The 24,636-nt window shown below is 36.1% G+C and overlaps 1 protein-coding gene across 2 annotated transcripts; it reads left to right on the top strand.

The window, feature by feature from the left end:
* Positions 1–854: 854 nt before the first annotated feature.
* HINT3 (histidine triad nucleotide binding protein 3) lies at positions 855–22,997 on the top strand. 2 transcript variants are annotated; one of them, XR_005028512.2, is made up of 5 exons: positions 855–1,243; positions 10,153–10,270; positions 16,193–16,257; positions 17,774–17,900; positions 20,089–22,997. XR_005028512.2 is itself a non-coding variant. In XM_036903885.2 (5 exons), exons 1-5 carry the CDS (start codon positions 1,043–1,045, stop codon positions 20,119–20,121), a joined length of 549 nt encoding a protein of 182 aa, XP_036759780.2. In that variant the 5' UTR covers positions 855–1,042; the 3' UTR covers positions 20,122–22,997. The 2 variants fall into 2 exon arrangements, 1 of the variants encoding a protein (XP_036759780.2); XM_036903885.2 differs by having other exon boundaries at positions 16,193–16,262.
* Positions 22,998–24,636: the final 1,639 nt, after the last annotated feature.

Here is a 24,636-nt window from a genome sequence, read left to right as displayed (position 1 = left end):
TACTAATTAGTTGTGTGGTATGGGCCAAATCTCTCGAGTTTATTTCTTCATCTCTATAGTGGGGATTATAAAACCAACTTTGCTTATTTTGACAATTAGAGAAATACCTGAGATATTTTAGGTGTTCAGCATAAAATGAAAAGCTGAGGTCGAATCACTGTCCATCTTTAATACCAGTCTAAGGAATTGGTATTTTATTTTGGGCAAAACAGTTACTGAACAGTTTTTGTTCCAGTGACAGGGTAATCAGTTCCTTAACTAGGGAAACCTATTAGGTTATTGCAGAAGTGGAGGTGAGGCATAATGAGGCATTGGCAGTGAGTTTCTGGAATATTTCAGACCATAAACTACAGGACTCTGCATTTACCTGTTTATGAGGGATGTCAGATAACAGCCACTATTTTGAGCTAGCTGGTACTGTTAACAAAAAGTAAACAGAGATGTGAAGTTCAGTTTGCAGCTAAGATTATTGTGACTGAAAATTAATACACAAACCATCAAACACGATGTCTTTTGAAAAGAAAATATTTTGTTCATTCTCTTTAAAAGAGCAGGTTTTTAAAAGCTTTTTCTTTAACGAACGGTGTAATACACTTGGGGTCGGATATATTACAGGCTTGCGGAAAGGCCCTCGAAAATACCCAAGTGCCACTTAGCCCGACGTTAGAGCGCGCCGGTGATGTCACTGCTACGTAGGGCGCCCTAAGGCGTCTCGGCGGACGTCTTGCGTCATTACCAGCGAGACGCCGCTGGCGGAGCGACTCCCGCCGCCGCCGCCGGCTCCTCCCGGTAGCACCATCGCGCGTACTCGCACGCCCCCTGGTGGCTGCCGGCTTCGAGGTTGGCCCCGGTATTGAGGCCCAATACGGAGTCGCTCCCTCTGGCGGCAGCCTGGATCAGCGCGTGCGCCCAACTCGGGCTCCCCAGCAGTAGGCGAGGGGCGACGCCTCGAGGTAAAACCGAGGAGGTGCAGAAGGCGGACTCTGCTCTGGCCCAGTCGTCCTGGCGAAGCGGAGACTCGCGGTCACCGGGGGCACGTGCCATGGCGGAGGAGCAGGAGTGCGGTACCGTGGCGTCAGGCTCTGCCTGTCAGGCGGCAGCAACTGCGGAACCTGCGGTGTCGTCAGCGGAGGCCGCCGAGGTGGTCGCACGATCCCCGAAGCCGGAGGACTGCAATAGCAAGTGCGTGTTCTGCCGGATCGCGGGGCGGCAGGAACCGGGCGCGGAACTCCTCTACTGTGAGGTGGGTAGGGACGCGCGACCGGGAGCGCTGGTCGGCGACGCGATCCCCGCGCAGCCCCGCAGGGACGCCTTGCCACCGTGGGCCAGGGCGGGGCTGTGCCGCCAACCCCTCAGAGCTCCCGGGAGGGAGGGAGGCCTCGCTCGTGTGGCCTGGGGTGGGGAGGACCCTGGTGGGTGAGGCCGGAGCAGGCTGGGTGTCCTCGCGGTGATGACGGCCTTGCTGCTCCCCGAGCGGGAGTGTCTGCAGCGGCATCTCTGCTGTTCGGAGGGGAGAAAGTGTGGTGATAAAGCCAAATACTTCGAATTTCTAGACACTGCTTTTAAATTCTGCACACTGTAATACTGATACTGCGGAGAAAACTAGTAGAAGATAGGTAGTGGTATCATGAAAAGCTCGTTTGTTAGAGCGACTGGAAGTAAACGGGGGATATTGAGTCAGAGGTTGAGCTACTATATAGTAGCCTCTGATTTTCACTGAAGCATTCAGTTCCTAGGTAGGAGTGTTGTCAAATTGGAATGTGTGCACATTTTCATAGAACTAAGATTTTGCCCCGGAATTTTAAAAGAGATACTCAGTACATGCTTGCCTCTACCAGTTCTACTTGTCTTAAAAAAAACACACACACGCACACACACAAAAACAGTTTTTTGAAAGAATCCAAAAACTCCAAAGATTGTTTTTTGGAGTAATCAGTATTCATTTGTTAAAAGTTAATTGAATGCTGAACACCTGTGTTGGAGATTCAGTGGTGAACAGAATGAAGAATAGTTCCTGTCAGTATCACCGACAAATGAGGCAGCTGATCGCAATGCCCTGTGCTGTGGTGAAGTGGTTTTACCACCTGCAGTATTTTGCAAAGCTGTGGGAGGGGCACCTAACCTAGATTTGAAGGGCCAAGGAAGGCTTTCAGGAGGAAGTGAGACATGAAGACAGAAGTAGGAGTTGACCAGGTAGGAGAATAACGTCGTAGGTGGAGAGAACCTTGAGAAGTTTGGATCATGCCATAGAGCTGACAGAAATTCAGTCTAACTGGAGCATAGAGTTTGAAGGGATGAGTGATGAACGATGAAGTTTGAGAGGTAAACAAGGGGCCACATTATTTATGGTGTTGTCATATATGTAAAGGAGTTTTATCTTTAACTGAAGAGTGAAAGAAACTTTCACAGTGTTTAATGCTGGGATGGGAGGGGCTTGAGTAGTGGCATCAAGAGGTTTGGTCTTTGAAAGATCATCCTGGTACTATTGTGGAGAATAATTTGGAGAGGACCAGTGTGGAGGCACGGAGACCTATTAGGAGGCTACTGATGAAGTAAAGCTTCCTGATGAAGGCCTGACATAAGAATGTGGTAGTGGGAATGAAGAAAAGTGGATCAATTTAAGGATATTTAGGAGTTAAAACAGGCAGGACTTGTTGATTGATATAGCCTAGGGGTTCCCACCTGAGGGTAAATGCTCCCCGAGGGGATATTTGGCAATATCTTGAGACACTTTTGATTGTGACAACTTGGCAGGGGAGTGAGGTGGGTTACTGACACCTAATGAGTGGAGTCCAGCTTTGCTACCATTACACAATGCACAGGACAGCCGTCTGCAACAAAGGATTAGCTGACCCCAAAATGTCAACAGTGCCTAAGTTGAAAAACCCTGATTTACTAAATCAGTGTAGGAGAATGAGGAAGAGAAGTGGGGAAGTCAAGGATGATTTACAAATTTCTGGTTAGGGTAAATTGGTAGTGGTGGTACCATTTCATTAAGATTGGGAATATAGGAAAACAGATGTCCAGGAGAGTGGTAGGAAGTAGCAAAGTGATGGGTTCAGTTTGGAGTCGAGGAGTTGGAGGTGAGTGTGAGGCATACAATGGTTAGATAGTCTGGCATTCTGGAGAGCTTGGGATCTCCAGCCCAGGTTGTGGGAACTTCCAGTTCATAGATGGAAATTGAGAAGAGGAATTAAAGAGATCGCCCAGGAAATACATGTGGAGTAAGAAGTGAAGGGGGCTTACACAGAGCACTAAAGAACAGTAACTTCATAAGGGAGGCACAGAGAAAGAGGACCTGGAAAGGGGATAGAGAAGAAACAGAGAAATAGAAAACTAGGAAAGCTAAGAAAAGGCAGTATTTTCAGAAGAAAGAATTTATCAGCAGTTTCAGCAGCAGCGTCAGCCTTCCTTAGTCAAGTCTGAGTTAGGTGATCCCCCTACATGCTTGTGGAAAGGCCGGGTTAGATCAGGGTTGGTTTTGTCCCCAAACTGACGGTCACTGACTTCAAGGAGAGCAATGGATTTGTTGAGGCAGAAGGTAGATGGCAGTCAAATGAGAAGAATCTGGGGGTGCACAGTTGAAGACAGCAAACATGGACAACTTTTCAAGGAAGATGGAAGTCTTGGGGAGGACAGCAAGGCAGTGGTAACTCCAGAAGAAACTGGAAGTCAACAGAAAGCTTTTTAAAACAGTGAAGACTTTGATGTGTTTAAATTTTTTTCTTTGTTAGGAACATTCTCAGAGTAAACTATATGAAGAGACTGGGGACATTTTTATACAGGAAATTGGACATGGTCAATCTTTTAATTAATTTGTACCCTAAATAGGGGGCACAGGATGAATATATACAATAGTTCATATAATACAAAACATAAGCAAGAATACATGTTTGTGTTCCAGTAGTACCCAGAAAGTTGCATATCTCTTTCAAATTAAATCTAAGATGATTTGATATACTAATTAAAGGTTAAAGGTCAACCTTTTAAAAAAGAATAATCATCTAATATTTGTGTTTTACATTAAATATATAATATATATTTATTCATATATATTCATTATAAACATTTAGAAACACTTGGGTTTATAAAGTAAGGTATACTTGTAATTAAATGCCGAGAAGAAAATTTGATTTGGAATTTGGAGTTGCCAGCGCTATGTGGGGTTAGCCTGGGAAACCTTTTCAGCAAACGCTAGAGATGAACCCTGTGATTCTTATACCTCTATACAGTGTTTCCATATTACATACTGCAGAATTAAAAGTAAGCAAAGACTAGAGTGTATTCTCAATGGGGAAAATACCATTCCCAAAGGGGTGAAAATTGGTTCTTGGGAGGCAGTAACTTACTCATGTATAAGGCAAAAAGATATATGCAGAATACGTAAACATATAAAGAATATTGAGGTAAAGAGATAGAGTGTCTGTGGTATTAAAATACGAGGGTGGAATTAGGAAAAGTCTTAAAAATGTCCTTAGAAGGGCAAAAAAAAAAGTGGTTGAGAAATGCTGGGCTAGATGTTTACTTTCACCTTACTTGAAACCATGCTGAGGAAATACTAGTTTAGGTTGAATGTTCTCCCCCTTCTTTCATCAAAATTGCCCTATACCACAGATGGCATAGTACTGAAATGTTTGTTGAAATTTTAATTCTCTTTATTGCTTTAGATATTAGTCAGGGCTTATTTGCAGGAAAGGAAAAGCATTCTAGCTGTTTTAAGCAGAAATTGGGAATTATTTGCTAAAAAAGCCATGGCAAGGGCTGGAGGAGTACATTCTAGAAATACAGCAAGGAGTGACAGCCAGAACAGCTGCAGAACTGCAGAACTGGGTCAGTGGGGAGCTGTTTTTCCTGTGCCCCAGTCTGGGAGGTAGGAGTCAGGTGACTGTCCTTGGAACTTGAACATCAAGAAGATGTCTCCTTAGGTGTGATCTGGAGGTGGTGAAGCAGAGTTACTTTCCCTTTTGACAGTGCTTCCAGTGGAAGTACTATTGGAATTTTTGGTCGGACTCTGCTTTATTTTGCAGGGCTGTTCTACCAATTGCTTTGCATTCCTGACCTCTGGGCACTAAATGCCTGTAGCATCTACAACCAGAAGAGCACCTCCGTATTGCTAGTCTCTTTTGAGAAACCATACTGTTTCAGGGCCATACTATACCTGCAGGGTCCACACTGGTAGTCCATGCTAACAAAAAATGGATGTTTCATGCCCTCTTAACTCCCATGAAGCTAGTGACTATTGGAATTGGGGGAGAAGAAAGAAAAAAACTGCCTCTGTAATCTTAGAGCTGACCACCTTTGCCAGCTGGAGCTAGCAGAAGCGTCAGAAAGATGGTTTTGTGTTAGGTCAGTTTTTTTCAAAGCAAGTACAACTAATTAGCAAGATCTGAATTCCATCTGGGATTTTTCACTTTTTTAGTGTCTGTAGTACAGAAGGCACAGGAGAATTTGGAATGAAGGTTGAGTACCAATCTACCCTGCTCACCATAGTTTATTTGTTGTATTTAAGTGGAAGCTTAGCCTAGATATTAGATTCAATGGTGATAAAGAAGTAAAGATAGATTAGCTGTTTAATTTAATCTAAATCCAATCTTAGCATTCTCAAAAGGGGTTAAAAATTGATTTTCTTTCCTATGTCAGGGACAGGGGCAAAAAATATGAATTATTTATATATGTTAAATTCAGGTCTACTGTATAGAATATAAACAGATACAGTAAATATAGCTGTGGTATTACAATATCATGTGAGGGGGGCAGATAGGTAAAAAAAAAGTCTAAAGAAGTTCCTTAGGTGGGTGATAATGAGAAAAGGTTGAGAAACACTGTTCTAATCAAACAATGGCCATAATTCTAACTTTAAGAACATCTTTTGTAAGAGCAGACTGAAAAATCATCGAAAATTCATCTCTGTTACTGGAAAAGTATCTGAAAATTCGTAATGATATACCACTTTTTTAAGGGGTAGAGGAGTGTTGCTATTTAAGCAAACTGTCATTTATTTATTCAACAGTTTTTACAGGCTTACTATATGTTATTCACGTGGAGTTCAGAGAAGAATATGATGTGTCCCACATTTTAGAAGCTTGTCTATGATCTAAACTGAAAGCAGACAATGGAAAATTCTCTTTTAGGGGTTGTCATTAGTGATGGATATTCAAAATTTTGTATTTTAAAGTCACTTGAAATAATTTTTCTTTGTGTGGTTATGCTACCAACATGACACAGTTAGGTTCATGTGTTTCTATTTGTTTTAAATTTTTAGGGACTACTTATTTTTTCTTTTTAAGTCCAACAATGTATTTAAATGTTCACATTTCTAAGTCAAAATTGTAAAGCAACATAAATTTGGAAAAGGCTAATGTCCTTTCTCTTTTCATCTCTACCTTGTTCCTCTTCCCCATTAAGAAACTTTAGAAAAAGGTTTTTGGTTTATCCTTCCATTGTGAGTAAATAGGTAGGTGTATGTTTATTTTGTATTTCCCCTTCTTACACAAAAGATTGCTTAACTACCCTCCTGCTCCTACTTTATTTTTTTAAATTTAGGAGTATGTTCCAGAAATGATTTCATAAGTATATAAAGATCTTCTTCATTCCTTTTTATAGTTAATACATTACTCCATTGTATGGATTTATCAATAATTATTCAACTGGTTTCTTACTTGACTTTGGACACTTGGGTTATTTTCATTCTTTTGCTGTCATAAATCATGCTACAGAAAGTTGTCTTACACATACATCATTTCATATTTTTTGCCAGAATTTCTTTGGAATCGGAGGAGAGTCTTTCTTAAAAAGTCTAAATAATGGCTGTGTCAGTAATAGCAATGGAGAAAGGGTGATATCAAAGAGCCAGTTTCAAAATTTTAGAAAGCTCAATGGAAGTTTAATTCAATTGTAGATTGCATAGGTTAACTATAACGGCAAGTTTCTTTGCTTTTGATGAGAACTATATCTTCTGGTGATGATGACAGATAATGATTGGTTGGGTTAAAAAACAATTCTTCAGAGCAAATTTAAAGATCAAATTGGCTTTATTCAATGATTCATCAATTGGGCAATATTCCATCTAGCAAATAGGAAAGAGCTGTTAAGGTGCAGAAGAGAAAGGTTTTTAAAGGCAAAGAGGGAATGTTAAAAAGGGCATTATTAGCAAAGAATGCATTGTTATAAGTAGGTGACCCTCCTTTGGGGGATGGCATTGGTCTGGCACTAAATTTCCTAGTGCTTGTCAGGAAATTCTCATGTTGACTGGTTAAAGGTTACATTCCTTGGGGGCTGAAATTGCAGTTAGGTTATGTATTAAGTCTTGGTTTGCTGACAAGGGGCCGTTAACACGAATGACTCCATTTTGGGCCTTTGTTTTTCTTTTTACAGTAGTTTTTTTACTAATTAGAATAGGGAAAATTATTTATTTATATAAGACATTTATTAAAACCTTTCACAATAGGGATTTAGGACCCAAAGAGAACTGGACATTTGGTCATTCTTATGGCTGAGTCATAAGTATAAGACAGCAGACTTCTAAGAGTTCTTTAAATTTTTTCTCTTGTTATCCTTTAGGCTGGTACTTTTTAGTTTCATAAATCTAAAGCAGTGTTATGCCTGCTTTGAGGTAAAATTCAGCTATGTTCTCTCAGATTAATTCTAATCAGAATGTAGTCTGTAACAGAAAGAATTAACTCCGGATTTCAAAAAGGGGAATGCTATAACTGAGGGAAAATAAAGACACACATAAAGTTGTCATTTTATGAACCAGTCTAGGAAGTACACTTGTGGCAGTTGTGTTGTGCTAGATTTGATTCCCAATACTAATTATTTCTCAGCTGGAAGCATTAAAGAAATTATGGAAAACCTTAAACAATCAAAAACATCGTGTTCCTTGAGCTTATCCTTTTCTAAAACATTCCATGGATATCAATATTTAAATTTATAATTAGAAAAGCTATAATAAAAATGGATTAAAATTAATATAATTATCATGTTTGTTATTTTAGGGTTAGTAATTGGGGTTTTCCAGGTCATCTAACATTCTGGGATTAATAGATATGTACATATATGAATATATATACTCAAATACAAATAAGTGTATACACATACACATGTAAATATTTGTATATGTACCCATACACAAAACTGATCTGAGCCTATATCTAAGAATCACAGTTAACCCGTCACTCTCCCCAGTATATCAGAAGATGTTGTTATGGGCTGGGGGAGTATGCAAAGTATATTATCCCTAGTCATTGCTCATGATTTTCTGTTTCTACTGAATTTTCTGTCTCAGCCTCAAACTTTGTCTTGCATTAATCAAAGAAAGTAACACAGATTCCTTTTATTTTATTTTCCTGACATATTAACACAAAGCAATAGTTGTTAAAGACTTTTTTCTGAAAGCTTGGGGGTAATAAAAGATTTGCTTTCTTCAAGCACAGCATTAAATCCCTTTTTCTATAGGTGGGCACCTTAATTTAGTTCTCGTTTATGTACTTTCCTCCAAGCTTATGGCACAGTTTACTTATCACTATGTTTACTGTAAAATTTTAAAAGTAACAGTTTTTCCCCTTCATCCTACAGGCAGTTTACATTCAGTAGTTGGAAAAATAGTCAAGGTTTTTATATTGTTTTGCCCTGACATTTTAGCAGCTTCTGGGTTGAAGATCTGTAAGTAAGGAGAGCAGCAAGGTCACCATTTGAACCGTATTTTAATAAAGTGATATTGTGGGCGTGTTACAGAAGTCTTCAAGTAGGATGAGGGACACATAATACCTTGGTTTTGCTGCTTTTCATTTAAATAAATCATGGCTCTACTGGGGGCTAAAGTAGATGAAAAGTCTCATTCACTGTGTGGTCTCATGGGAGGTCAACTTCTCAGTTACCTGAAGCTTAGATGAACAGTATGGATACTGATAAGGAGCTTCATGGTGCAATAGGTACAGTTGCCTTTCACCATTATTCTCATTGAAACCAAGATGGCTAGCATGGATTTGAAGCCCTCGTTCAAATTGAGTTTTAAATCCTAGAATGGAGAACTAATGAGCAACAGTGCTTTCTGGGATTTTTTTCTAAGGGAAACTATACTTACTGATACTGATTTATTTAATTTGGGGCTAAGCTTTATATAAGATACTAAATAAAGTTATTTAGGGAATAGAGATTTTTCTCTTGGGAAAGCATGAAACTCAAATGTTAATAGGTAGAAAGACTCCTTTTTTCACTTTTCTTTTTCTCCTTACATTACTGTGTGCACTATGTAAACCAAAAAACTGACGTAATGGATTGGAAACTTAAACTTAGACTAGGGTGGGTAAAATTGTAATATTTCCAGAATATCTCACCTGGCTTTGGTGCATCTGCATATCAATAGGCGTTCCTCAGGGGTAGAGAGTAGTTCATCTCCATGTCAGTGGGTAATTACCTGGGCAACAGAGGGCTTATCTGAATCTGAGAGGTGAGGGGGAGGGCCGGTTGCTTCTGCTGGATCAGGAAAGAGACACGGCTCCAGACTGCAGTTTGTAAGCAATAAACGGGTTTTAAACTTTATTTCTCCCTTTGACTAATTTTGGTTTTAGAGGTATTTTGCCCCAGAATTTCCTTTCTCTGGTCTTACAAATAGTCTACCAGAGTTTGTTTCAGGATTTCAAAGGCAATTTTTAATGCTGTAAACATAAAGAAAAAACATATATACATTTTTATATAATTGCTGTAAAAAATGTTTAATAATGTAACCCCTGGATATGTAAATGCCAGATGATATACTTTTTATAATTGAAGAACATGCCACTTTGAAAAAAATTAAATATAAAAAAGAATTTATCAAGCTTGCTAGGATTCTGTAGTCAGATCTTTAAAAGTACATATTAAATGTGAAAATTCTCTAGGGTAGAGAAGAGAAATATAAAATGAAATAAAAATACTCTGAGATTCTTTTAATCAGCTTCATTCATAATTGTTTTCCTGAAATTGACTTTATGGAAGTTTTTTTATTCTCTAGAATAAGTGATCATTTCGTGAAGGAAGGTAAAGCTTATCTTTATGGGCTCAATGAATACAATTCCACTATCAGACTGAGATTTATGATGTATAAAACATGGCAGAAGAGCATTAGGAGATTTAAAAAAAATTTACAAACACATGATATATTTTGTCCTTTAGAATGAAGACCTAGTATGCTTCAAAGATATCAAACCAGCAGTGTCTCACCATTATCTTGTGGTACCAAAGAAGCATATTGGAAACTGCAAAGATCTAAGAAAAGAGCACATAGAACTGGGTAAGAAGATGGAAGTATTCTTCTGGGTTATGTCATCTTGAGTTAACATACATGCTGGAAGTGATGGTTAAAAAGAAAAAGTCTAGCCAGGTATTATGAAAAAGGAGCACTGTGACTTTTTGAGGCTTTCATTGTAAAACATTTCAAAGATATACAAAAATAAAGAAACAGTATGCTTTCCATTTATTCACCACATCAACATTTATTAACTTGTGGCCAATCATTTTTTATCTGTTAACCTTCTCCCACAGTGGATTTGAAGCAAATCCCAGATATCATGTTATTTAATCTTTAAAATCACTAAAAGATAATGCCACTTTATGTTTTTAAATGATGGCTTTTCTTGATTCTGAAAATGAAAGGTGCTATGAAAAATTATAAACAAAAGTGTATGATATGACACATGAGATCATATTGCCTGAGAATGAGACCATATTGGTACCTGCCTTTTAGTTTCCTGTGTAGATGAACTAACACCAAAGTTTAATGTGGCTTTAGTGAACTTTTAGCTTCTGAAAAGGACATTCTGAATCTTTTCTCTTACAGGATTATCCTTTATTTTCCTATTCATGATTTCTGCGACTTGTCAGGTATCATTTACTAAGACATTTCTAAGTTTACTTCAAAGCTGCTTTGATAAACCTTTGTCACCAGAGTCTGGGATTAGTTTGGTTAATACTTTTAAAGAGCCAACAAGATAGATAAGTTAGGTCAGATTTTCTGAAGGTGAATAAGAAATCTCTTTGATGGGAAACCTTGATGTTTAGTTCATAGTGTTTCAATTGCTGAATTACCTGCTTTAAAACTGTTCTTTCTAGATATTGCAAAGTTCCTTAGTCATCTGAAGTTCTCTCAATACATTTCACACTCATTCCAACAGATGGAGGCAATATACATGCAATATTTAGTACCAAGCAAAGCTTTAAGTATTTCCTTTTATACTTAAGGGGGAGAAATGTGTTCATGCTTGTTTTTCTTTTTCTAGTATTTTATTTTTCTTATTAAAAGTTTTTATAACTGTTGCAAGTCAAATGTTACTAAGTTTAAAGAAGGTTGTGGGTATTTGGGTTTCATTATACTGTTCTTTCTGATTCTGTGTATATTTGAGTATTTTCATAATAAAATTTTATAAGTTCTTACAGTTAATATTTTATACAGTCTATAAAGTTGGGAAAATAATAAGCACATGGAGGAGCTCAATAGCACTATTAAGGCAGGTGATTGAGGGCAGCAGGCAGAGTTCAGGGCCTCTATAAGTTTCAAGAAGCTTCAGCGCCCTTGTAGTTTCAAAGCCCCTGTAAGTTTCAAAAAGCTCCAAACTCAGCCATTCAAAAATACACTTAGGTGGACTTCAGCTCTGATTGGTTATGCCCTATGCAAATGAGCATTGTCTTTTCAGCCAGTCAAGAGCGGGTTGTGATGTTACCAGTTCAGTTCTCTATTAGATCCATGGGGTGTGGGACTTTGGCTCTCAGGAGGCAGTATAAAATCCAGACAACATAGCCCTTACAGCATCCTTCCTTGGAGCCCCTCCTAAGTAGCAGGAGCTTTCTTTTTTTGCTCATCAAAAGAGCTTTGCTGGTTGCTCTGTACTCTTTTCTGCTGGCTTCATTTTTTGTCACCTCTGAGACATAATCCTGGGAAAAACAGCATCTCAACCCGTAATACTATTGAGCACTCTGACTATAACTGGCATTTATAAAACTCCACCTAACTACAGAATACACATCTTATTAAGAGCACATGCTCACCAAGATAGACCATATTCTGGGCAATGAAATAAGTCTAAATATATTTCAAATGATCAAAATCTTATAAAGTATGTTCTCTGACAATGATGGAATTAAGTTAGAAAAACAATAAAATCTAGATATTTTTAAATTAACACTATTAAATAACGTGTACATAAATAGGTTAAAGAAGACAATATTTTGAACTAGTAACAAAAAATGCAACATATCAAAATTTGTGGAGTTTAGCTAAAGCAGTGTCCAGAGGAAAATTTATAGCTTTAAATACTTATGTTAGTGTTAGGGGTTGAGTTCATTCTCCTTGATTCTTGTCTCCACTACAACAAAGAATTGAAGGGCAGAGACACAGTAGTGAAGCAGAGCAAAAGTTTTATTTGAATGCACTCTAAGGAAGGAATGGGCCAGAGTCAAGGTAGACAAAGGCAGGTTTACTTGAATAAAGCAGAAAGGAAGGGGTAGCTCCTTGATAGGAACTTGCAAGCTCAAATTAGAGCTTTTAGTGGTCCTTCTCTACTTATCTGAAGTAGGACAGAGAGAGTGAAGACTTGTGCTTAAAGTCTGGAAAACAGAATAAAATATTAAATGACAAAGACATCACTGGAAGAGCATAGAGACAAAATGTAATAAGTTGAGCAGTAAGAAGTCTTTTAAAAATACACACTCCAAGAAAGGGGAGTGCAGGCAGTGTCAGGGAAGAGCACACTTAAGGGCTTAGGATTCTGTCTCTTAAGGCTTTCAAGAATAGGATAAAGGTAAAAGGTTGCAGGGTGGGGGTTGGGCATAGGCTTGTTATGTGGTCTCATAATGTCTATCTCCAGTGAGAGACAATATGTCATTATCCACAGTCAGTCCTCTAGATAATTCTATAGGATAAACTACCTGTTCTTCTCCAAAACAGTGGCTACCCCCAAGCACCAGGAGCATATCATTTAAGACTGCTTGCCTTATTCCTATACACTAACAATGAACTAACAGAGAGAGAAATCAGGAAAACAATTCCATTCACAGTTGCATTAAAAAGAATAAAATACCTAGGAATAAACCTAACCAAGGAAGTGAAAGACCTATACTCTGAAAACTACAAGACACTCATGAGAGAAATTAAAGAAGATACCAATAAATGGAAACACATCCGTGCTCATGGATAGGAAGAATAAATATTGTCAAAATGGCCATCCTGCCTAAAGCAATATACAGATTCAATGCAATTCCTATCAAAATACCAACAGCTTTCTTCAAAGAACTAGAGAAAATGGTTCTAAAATTCATATGGAACCAGAAAAGACCCCGAATAGCCAAAGCAATCCTGAGAAGGAAGAATAAAGCTGGGGAAATCATGCTCCCCAACCTCAAGCTCTACTAAAAAGCCATAGTAATCAAGAAAATTTTGTACTGGCACAAGAACAGATCCATAGACCAATGGAAGAGACTAGAGAGCCCTGATATAAACTCAACCATATGTGGTCAATTAATATATGATAAAGGAGCCATGGACACACAATAGGGAAATGACAGCCTCTTCAACAGCTGATGTTGGCAAAACTGGACAGCTGTATGCAAGAGAATGAGACTGGATTACTGTTTAACCCCATATACAAAAGTAAACTCAAAATGGATCAAAGACCAGAATGTAAGTCATGAAACCATAAAACTCTTAGAAGACAACATAGGCAAAAATCTCCTGAATATAAGCATGAGCAACTTCTTCCTGAACATGTCTCCTCAAGCAAGGGAAACAAAAGCAAAAATGAACTCATGGGACTACATCAAACTAAAAAGTTTCTGTACAGCAAAGGACACCATCAACATAACAAAAAGGCATCCTACAATATAGGAGAATATATTTGTAAATGACATATCTGACAAGGGGTTAACATCCAAAATATATAAAAAACTTACATGCCTCAACACCCAAAAAGCAAATAACCCGATTAAAAATGGGCAGAGGATATGAAGAGACAGTTCTCCAAAGAAGAAATTCAGATGGCCAACAGACAAATGAAAAGATACTCCACATCACTAATCATCAGTGAAATGCAAATTAAAACCACAATGAGATATCACCTCACACCAGTAAGGATGGCCAGCATCGAAAAGACTAAGAACAACAAATGCTGGCAAGGACTGGGAGAAAGGGGAACCCTCCTACACTGCTGGTGGGAATGTAAGCTAGTCCAACCATTGTGGAAAGCAATATGGAGGTTCCTCAAAAAACTAAAATAGAAATACCATTTGACCCGGGAATCCCACTCCTTGGAATTTACCCAAAGAATACAACTTCTCAGATTTAAAAAGACATATGCACCCCTATGTTTATTGCAGCACTTTTTACAATAGCCAAGATATGGAAGCTACGTAAGTGTCCATCAGTAGATGAATGTATAAAGAAGAGGTGGTACATATACACAATGGAATACTATTCAGCCATAAGAAAGAAACAAATCCTACCATTTGCAATAATATGGATGGAGCTGGAGGATATTATGCTCAGTGAAATAAGCCAGGCGGAGAAAAACAAGTGCCAAATGATTTCCCTCATTGCGAGTATAACAATGAAGCAAAACTGAAGGAACAAAATGGCAGACTAGAGTTTCCAAGAAGGAACTAGTGGTTACCAAAGGGGAGGGGTGTGGGAGGGCGGGTGGGGAGGGAGGGAGAAGAGGACTGAGGGGTATTATGTTTAGTACACATGGTGTGGGGGGGATCACGGGGAAAACAGTGTAGCACAGAGAATGCAAACAGTGAATCTGTAGCATCTTACTACACTGATGGACGGTGTCTGCATTGGGGTATGGGTGGGGACTTGATAATATGGGTAAATGTAGTAACCACATTGTTTTTTCATGTGAAACCTTCATAAGAGTGTATATCAATAATACCTTAATAAAAAATTTAAAATAAAAAGACTGCTTGCCTTGCCTTAAGATAGATTGTTGGCTGATTACTAAAGAATATGCCTGAAATCTAACTTACCAATCCTCTCTTAAAATAGAATCTTAGCCTTAAGATAAGTCCCTCTTGTTCTCATTATGCTATTCACATTTCGGCACCTTTAGGAAAATTAATCATGATGCTTGTCCCTGTCTCTGCTCTATCTCACCTGCATTAGCTAGAGCAGGTCTCAGGGTCAGCCCAGATTCAGAGCATGTGGAGTGAACTCACATTGCAAAGGGCATAAGTCCTTCAGAAAGGTTTAATGTGATTAACTCCCTGAGTTCTTGGTGGCCCTCACCCCCTTTCATCCTGCCCAAATCTGTCTTTCTGCCTAACAATACTATTAAAATAATTTAAACAATTGTATCTGTTTAAAACTATTTTCTAAAATACTAAAAGCAAAAACTGTCTTTTGTATTTACCCCATGTTTCATATCTTGGGAGTAAAATATAAGATACAGTCTAACTTGAATTAACTTGAGCTTTTGATTTTTTTTTTTTTTGACATAGTACTGGCCTTATCATGGAAGTCTGGCAGCCTCCAGGCTCAAGTCTGACTTAAAGAAGTAAACATTAGCAACTACTTTATGTAAGAACTATAAGCCTTATTATAAGAACCATTATTCTCTGTGGAGTCTCTCACTTCTTCCCCTTTCAAATGCTTGATTACACCATTCAGAAACAAAAGAAGTCTAAAGTTTGGCCTTGTGCTTTGAAGATCCCAGGTTACCAAAATTTTCCTAGTGGGGAAGCATATTCCCTTCTGAAGGCCATAAAGCACTGAGACTAAAGATGGTAAGGCAGATAGAGTGCGGAAGCCAAAATAATTACAGAAAACATTTGGCTGGTCAAGACTAAGCTGACAGGAGAGCATTTCATATCCCTAATTAGGGCTCAAAGACTAATTAAAAGTTGTCCTGTTTTTCTTCTTAATTCAAACAGTTTGGTCTCTTTGTGATTAGAACTAGATCTCAGAAGGAACAGATGTTCTAAATACTCACTTAAAAATACCCCTCAATAGTTGTTGAAAGCCAGCCTATGTGTGATATTTTGTGACAAGCTGCACCTTCATTTCAGTTGCTGATAAGCAAACTTCACAATAACTTAGAGCCATTGAATGTGTCTTGTATTTAAGCATTTGGTAAGACTTTTGACTAGGACCCTAAAAGCTAAAATTAATAATAATTTAATGAACCTAATGTCTCCTATAATATAATGTTTCTTTTCTGTTTTCTAGTTGAGAACATGGTAACTGTTGGAAAAACTATTCTTGAAAGGAATAATTTCACTGACTTCAAAAATGTAAGGTATGATTACTTCCCAGTAGAGATCATATATGTAATTGGTTTTTCTGAAATGTAATTTCCTCATGGAGAAATGAAAGCAGAGGTGGCTAAGTTCATGGTTTTAAGTGCAGTTTTCCTGAGTGAGCATACTTCATTAGTAAGTTAAATTTAATATCAAAACTTCTTCCTCTCATGTCTCAACATCTAATAATCACCACTTGTATTTTGGATGGACACATGTATTCAACAGTGGGTAAGTAAAATAGCTACAAGTCACCTTCTGTGTTCAATATATGCATTCTTATAAAATTGTGTGTAAATTGAATATTCTTAGTAAATATTCATTATGTATAATTCAGAAATATATTATTATACATTTAGCATAAAATCAACTTGAATTCATTGCCTGCTGAACTGAACTGTGGCATTTGCCAAAGTTTGAGAAAAAGTAATGTTCAATTTGGCAATTGTTTTTAATCAATCTAAATAGTCTTTTGTTTTGTTTTTTAAAGATTTCTGGCTATGCCTTGTGTGACCAAAGCATTACCAAGGCAGGTATAATGGAGATAACTTCTAACACCTCTGAACTGGAATTCAGAGACCTTAATTCTAATGTTATCCATGCTACTTACTGTGTCCTGTGCTTGTTCTGGCTGTGTTACTTTAGCTAAGTTGTTTAACCGCTCCAAGAAACTATCTGCTCTGCCTACCTCTAGCTCAAGTGAGACTGTGTGTATGAAAATCTTCTGAAAAGTGTTAAGCACTGTTCAGAGGAGCAGATGGTATTTTTGACTCTTTGGCCCAAAGCAGGACCTTCCCTTCCCAGTCATTGGAGTGTTCATTAGAAGAATGAACATTTTACAAATGTCAGTTTGTAACTGATTTTTAAGAGGCGAAATCATACTAAATTTTTTTTGTTTTACGAATCAAAGGAATTATCTTACAAATGTTTTATGAAGCAAATAATTTGAATAATTATCATCTAACTTTCACTATTGTTTTAAACAAGAAAAATGATAGTTTCTTTAATGATGATATAATTAATCTCACAACAGAAATATGGGTTGATAAGATGACCACTTTATACTAAAGGAGAAAGCATGCTATCTACTGGCTATTTCTTGGAATAAAAGAACCCTATTTCTATTTGTGTCCTGTAATTTTTTTTTAAAGAATCATTGCAGAGACATCTAAATAAGGAGAATTAAAGCTTAGTATGATATGGACTGAAGTGCTAAGACATAATGGCAACTCAAGAGTTCATAAAGGTATTCTGAAGCATAATACACAGCTAAAGCCTTCCTTGATGATGAGTTTTTGTTTCTGTCAACTTCGCCATGCAAAGAACTGTGTGGATACTCTTAAGTGTATAAAGAAAAACAGTCATTACTAAGAGATGTTTGAGTGATAATGTGATTGCTCTAGGAAACCTATTTTAAGTATCTTTAATATTTATGTGTCTTAACAAGAAAAAAAAGCTGTGAGCTATTGTAGAACTGATTTGCCAATTACCTTTTACCTGTCTGTTTCAGAATGGGTTTCCATATGCCACCGTTCTGTTCCATTTCCCACTTACACCTTCATGTTCTGGCACCAGTTGATGAGCTTGGCTTCTTATCAAAGTTAGTTTATAGAGTGAATTCCTATTGGTTTATCACAGTAAGTGTCACTGTTATACCAGCGGTGTTCAAAAATATTTAAAATATTTGTCTTTTTTGTTGTCTTTCTCTTCTTGGGAACAGTAGGCACTTAACAACTCTCATAGGCTTGATCATCTGTTTTAACATACATATCCAACATAATAGTTTTAATTTGGGGGATTTCCCAGATCATTAGATCTGTAGAAAAAGAAGCTATGACTGAGTCTTTCCATTGCAGGTAGAGGATATGAAGAAGAACTGTGGCATTAGTAGTTCGGAATCCATAGTCAAATCTGGATTATATTCTGGCTACATTAGTTACTTGAGGGACCATGTGCAAGTTACTTAAATTTTTTAAGGCCCAAGTTCTTTATCTATTATCTGCATATAGGTAATAAAGCCTACATCTAGGGTTAATAGAAGGATTGATAAAATAATTTACATGTAAAGCACTTGACACTGTACCTTGCAAATAGTAAGTGCTCAGTAAATGTTACCTGCTGCCTCTATCATCATCATCAATATCATTGTAGAAATTGAGTTTTTATAATTTTTGATAGTCCCTTTAAATTCCTTAGAAAAGGGCTCCAGTAGTAATATCAACTTCTAAGTCTGAAGTTGAAGATTTGAGCCTAAAAAGTTGCAGAATTCTACTTTGCTAGGGCAAAAGTAAGATGGAATTCAGCTGATGATCTGTGGTCTGACAGGCCTGTGGTCTGACAATCAAGCCTTGGTTATAAAGCAACTCTGTCCTTCCAGGGCCACTTGACTAGTATCTTACCAGTCTCTTATCTTATGTATCCATGGTGATAAGGTGACCTGTAGTTGCTGTATCTGAATAATCATCAAAATACAAATTAAATAATTAAATAATTGCCACTAGTTAGTGCATATTGTTATAGCCATAGTACATAAGAAATTAAAAAGCATATGATTTCTAGAAACTTCATATTTCAAACATCTCTCTCTAAACTTATCCAGATGATTCTATTTAATTAAAACATATGCTTAAGATATTTATGTGTGTATATATACTTAAATAAAAAAGTGGGACATTCTGCAGGACAGATGGTGTGGGCTCTTTAAAAAACCAGTGTGATAAAAAATGGATTTTTAAAATTTGTATTTGTTTTTTACATGATGTATGCTTTTATAATAAAAATTATTAAAATGCATTTTTGTGATGTTTTTAACTATTTCCTTACATGACTTTTTAGTTAGGAAAAAACTGAATGAACAAAATTATAAGATCTGTTAATGGTTCATCCTGGGAATCTGAACTCTTAAATCTGTCAGTATATATTATGAGACTTTGAGAAAAAAATCAAGATAAAGACAAAGTTTATTTCAAAATCTCTTATGTAATGTCCCAGATATATAAAATAATTGAGAAATGTCTCTGAAATTATATAACAAGATTTCAGTTTTTTATTTTCTTAGATTATGTTTTAGAGGTTTTAGGTTCATAGCAAAATTGAGCAGAAAGTACAGAGTTCCCATGTGCCCTCTGTCTGCATATACTTATAATCTCCCCTACTACCAACATCCTACAACACCACAGTGAATGTTTGTTATAAGCCATGAAACTATATTGACACATCATTATCACCCAGTGTCCATAGTTTGCATTAGGGTTCATTCTTGGTGTTGTACATTCAGTGGCTTTGGACAAATGTATAATATGTATCTACCATAATACCTGTAGTGTCATACAGAATAGCTTTACTGCTGTAAAAATCTTCTGTACTCTGCCTATTCATCTCTCCCTCTCCCTTAATCCCTGATAACCACTGATCTTTTTAATGTCTACAGTTATGCTTTTCTAGAATGTCATATAGTTAGAATAATACAGTATGTAGCCTTTTTAGATTGGCTTCTTTCTCTTAGTAATATGCATTTAAGATTCCTCCATGTCTAGTTTTCTTTTTAAAATTTTACTATTTATTTTTCTTTTCTTATTGAAACTGTTTAATGAATATGTAATGTGGATGAAAATCTGCATTTGTATACAGTATAGAATACTTTTACTATAGTTTATAAAACTATTTCATTGAGAGATTTTTTTCTGTAGGATATTTTTAGGAGCAGAATATGTAGTATCCAGCTGTTATGCTATGGCTAATCGTAATAGGGATGCCATTAGAATTATTTCATACAGGCTATGGTAACTAGAATTTTTTTAATGTGTGTTTTTTTTAAAATTATAGGCCGATTGTTTGATTGAAAAACTAAGAACATGAAAATGTCAACAGTGGAAGATTTTCCTAATCTTGGCTCAACATAAACCAATATTTTGGTCCCTCTGAAGTCCAATTACAATTGTAAGGTTTGCTGAGTTTTATGAGAGGCTATTACTGTCAGCCTTAAATCTTTTCTGAATGTCTGTTTCCTGAGATCTGTAATACGGTTACATGAATACTTTGCCATTGACTTCTTTGTTTTGTTACTTGTCTAGAGCACAAGATATTATAGGTAAAATCCCAATAAAACAAATTCTGTTAATCAAGAAAGGCTTTGCATTTTTTTGAAAAGTTCAAATAGTTTCATTTCTTAATAGTCAATTATAATAGTGATTTACTTATGAATGCATTGGTATAGAAAGTACTTTGTTGGAGCATTTTTACTATGAAGGAGAAAAAGAAATGAACTATTTCTTGACAGTTCTATAATTTTACACATAAAATTTCAAAATAAAGAGTGCCATCAGACTACATAGTGATCTCTGATTTTGCTAATGGGGAGATTTATATATATATATCACTTCTTACATAATTTCAGATACTGGTTTTCATATCTTAAACCCCTGCACCTTTGTAATAAATTGGTCCTGAAAACTATGTAGTATCTATAAAATAAATCCTAACAGTGAATTTGTAATCAATTGGCAGTCCAAGAGAATTCACTATAATGAAATTTTACCTGTAAGAACATAAATGGAGAAGAAAAATAAAATGTTTGTATCAATATACTAAAATTGGCAGAAACTGTTGTTTATTGCTTGCTTATTGTACAAAGGAAAGTTAGAATTAAAAAGTGGTTAGACCTAGCTTTTATCATTAAAAAGTTCTAATTTGAAAGTAGAAAGAGACTTGGATGAGAAAATTTAATTTAATCACAATGTTAATATTATTGAAATATCATTTTATGATATATTTCTTTAGGAATTGTCCTTTGATGCTGATCTACACTAACAATAGTGATTGTGAATGAAGAGTAGGTACTGAAGGCTAATCCTGCATTATGCCAGTGTATAATCATACTATGTTCGTTAATACAAATGAACATAAGAATTTAAAGTATGGATATTAGAAATAGGCTGAGATAACTTTTTCTTTTATATTTTTTGCATAGTATTAAACATAACTTTAGGTAATGAAATACTTATTACAATGTTTAGTTATAACATCTGTAATCAAAATTGTTTAGTTCATTTGTTCATTTATTCATTCAGCAAACATTTGCTAAGCATTTAATGTGTTCCAGACAGACACTGCCAGGATCAGGAAATACAAAAATGAGAAAGGATAGTCTGCCTTCAGTTAGTAAGACAAGGATCATACAAAACCAGTGATTACAGTTTAGCTTGTTAAGTGTTGTAATGGTCCACAGAAGAGTCTGGAGAGAGAAACACTTTTGAGAGCAGATGGCAGTGACACTGAGTGTAAAAACTCAGTGTTAGGCAGGTAGACGGTGGAGGTGTATGCTGAGAGACGTACTTACCTTGTGTTCTGCTTCCATTATTATTTACTTTACAACTGAAATGAATATCCAAATTCCATTTTATTCATTGGAGGTGGAGATAAGTATTTGGAAGCAGGTATTATGGGCTCTCAAAATTAAATTTCTAAGTTTTTCAGCACTGCTTTAAGTAGCTCACTTAGTACCTACATAGATTAGCAGTTACAAGTTTCCAAAATCAGTTAAAATATGATGAGATTCAGAAAAGGAATTTTTCAACATGTGCAACATGTATTACATGAACTTGGAAAGATGTAACTGACTATATTATGGTGATAACATAGAAGGTATTTAAGGAATTCTCAAATGCCTTATGGACCTCTTAAAAAGGTGATTAACCGATTTATTTAATTTATATAGACTTATACCCCATCATAGTAAGTTTTTCTTCTTTGTTTTAGAAAACTCTTGGAACCTCACATTTTTAGTGGTGGTTCTCTTTTACTTGTAAAGATTAACAATCAAATTACTACAATTAAAATTTACTCAGCCTTTTCAGTAGTTTGAGTATTTGGTAACTCTCTAGCTATCTATAACATTAGTTCAGCACAAAGCTAATTCATAACCTGTCCTTAAAATATTTAAAGTAGTTTCTAGAGCATTATTTAGCATGTTGTAGTCCTATTTGCCTGTAATTGCAGAACTGTAAAATTATTAATAATGAGCTATTTCAAACTGTGCTTACTGAGCTAAAAGAATGCTGAATAAATATGGAAAAATACTGTGTCAAATTTTGCCTCTCTGGACTTTTTTTGTTTTAAGGACGATGTTTTTTAAAACAGTTTTAGGCTCATGCAAAACTGAGAGGAAAATACAGAAATTTTCCATATACTCTCTTCCCCCACACATGCAGATACTCTTTAATTATTAATATTCCCCACCAGAGTGGTACATTTGTTACAATTGATGCACCTACATTATTAATGCATCATAATCACCCAAAGTCCAGTTTATCTTAGGGTTCACTCTTGGTGGTATACATTCTATGGGTTTGGACAAATTTATAATGACATGCATCCATCAGTATCATACAGGGTATTTTCACAGCCCACAAAATTCTCTGTACTCTAGTTTTCCCTCCTCCTTCAAGCCCTGGCAACCATTGATCTTTTTACTGTCTGCACAGTTTTGCCTGTTCCATAATGTCATGTAGTTGTAATCATACAGTATGTAACCTTTTCAGATTGGCTGCTTTCACCTAGTAATATGCATTCAAGTTTCCTCCATGTTTTTTCATGACTTGATAGCTCATCTCTTTTTAGCGCTGCATAATATTCCATTGTCTGTGTATACCACAGTTTATCCATGCACCTGCTGAAGGATATCTTGGTTTCTTTCAAGTTTTGGCAATTATGAATAAAGGTGCCATAAATATCCATATACAGGTTTTTGTGTGTATATAAATTTTCAGCTTCTTTGGATAAATATAAAGGAACATGATTGCTGGATTAAATGGTAAGTATATGTTTAGATTATATGGTAAGTATATGCCAAATCATCTTCCGAAGTTGTTGTACCATTTTTGCATTCCCACCAACAATGAATGAGAATTCCTTTTGCTCCACATCCTTACCAGAATTTGGTATAGTCAGTATTTGGGATTTTGGCCAATCTAATAATTGTAGTGGTATCTCATTGCTGTTTTAGTTTGCATTTCCCTGATGACATATGATATGGAGCATGTGTTCATATGCTTATTTACCTCTGTGTATCTTCTTTAGTGAGGTGTATCTTAAGGTTTTTGGCCCATTTTTTAATCGAGTTGTTTGTATTCCTGTTGCTGAGTTTAAAGATTTTTTATTTTTGTATTTTGGATAACAGTCTATTATCAGATTTGTGTTTTGCAAATATTTTCTCCTAGTTTATGACTTGTCTTCTCATTCCCTTGACATTATCTTTCACAGAGCAGTAATTTTTAATTTTAGTGAAGTCATCATCTTACCAGTTATGTCTTTTCACAGATCATGCCTTTGGTTTTATAGCTAAAAAGTCATTGCTATGCCCAAAGTCATCTAGGTTTTCTCCTGTTATCCTCTAGGAGTTTTATAGTTTTGCATTTTATATTTAGGTCTATGGTCCATTTTGAATTAATTTTTGTAAACATTGTAAGATCCATGCTGAAGTTCATTTTTTCACGTGTGGGTATCCAGTATGCCAGCACCATTTGTTTAAAAGACTCTTTACTCCATTTTATTCTCTTTGCTCCTTTTCCAAAAATCAATTGACCATATTTACATGGGTCTACTGCTGGGCTTTCTGTTCTGTTCCTTTGATCTTTTGGTTAAAATCAATACCACTGTCTTGATTAATGTAAGCATTATAGTAAGTCTGGAAGTTGGGTAGTGTCAGTTCTGCATTATTATTATTATTATAATTATTCTCATTCAATATTGTGTTGGCTATTCTGGGCCTTTTTCTTCTCTATCTAAACTAGATCAATTTGTTGATATCTACTTGCTCTGATTTTGATTGGGATTGCATTTAATTTATAGATCAAGTTGGAGAGAACAGACATCTAATATATCGAGTCTTCCTATCAATGGACATAGAATATCTCTCCCTTTGTTTATTTCTTCTTTAATTTTTTTCATCAGAATTTTAGTTTTCCTTTTATAGATCTTGCATCTATTTTGTTAGATTGATACCTAAACATTTTATTTTTGGGGGTGCTAATGTAAATTATATTGTGCTTTTATTTTTTAATCTCCAGTTCCACTTATACATTGCTGGTATAGAGGAAGGCAAATTGGCTTTTGCATATTAACTTCATATCCTGTAACCTTGCTAAAATTGCTTATTAGTTTCAGGGTTTTTTAAAATTGATTCTTTTGGATTTTCTATCTAGACAATTATGTTATCTGTGAACAAAGTTTTATGTCTTTCTTCCCAATATGTATACCTTTTGTTTCCTTTTATTATCTTATTGCATTAGCAAAACCTCCCAATATGTTAAAAAGGAGCGATGAGAGAGGACGTCCCTACTTTGTACCTGATCTTAGTGGGAAAGCTTTGAGTTT

The sequence above is a fragment of the Manis pentadactyla genome, chromosome 12 (genome assembly GCF_030020395.1).
Source record: "Manis pentadactyla isolate mManPen7 chromosome 12, mManPen7.hap1, whole genome shotgun sequence".
NCBI lineage: Eukaryota > Metazoa > Chordata > Mammalia > Pholidota > Manidae > Manis > Manis pentadactyla.
Note: the sequence above shows the minus strand (reverse complement) of the source record. Positions and strands in the feature narration are given on the sequence as shown.

What these genes read in the sequence shown, in the direction of transcription:
- HINT3 (XM_036903885.2), top strand. Translation starts at nt 1,043, where the DNA reads ATGGCGGAGGAGCAGGAGTGCGGTACCGTGGCGTCAGGCTCTGCCTGT. An exon ending in CGGAACTCCTCTACTGTGAG is followed by an intron (nt 1,244 to 10,152) that starts GTGGGTAGGGAC and finishes TTTGTCCTTTAG; the next exon opens with AATGAAGACCTAGTATGCTT. An exon ending in ATTCCTATTGGTTTATCACA is followed by an intron (nt 17,901 to 20,088) that starts GTAAGTGTCACT and finishes TTAAAATTATAG; the next exon opens with GCCGATTGTTTGATTGAAAA.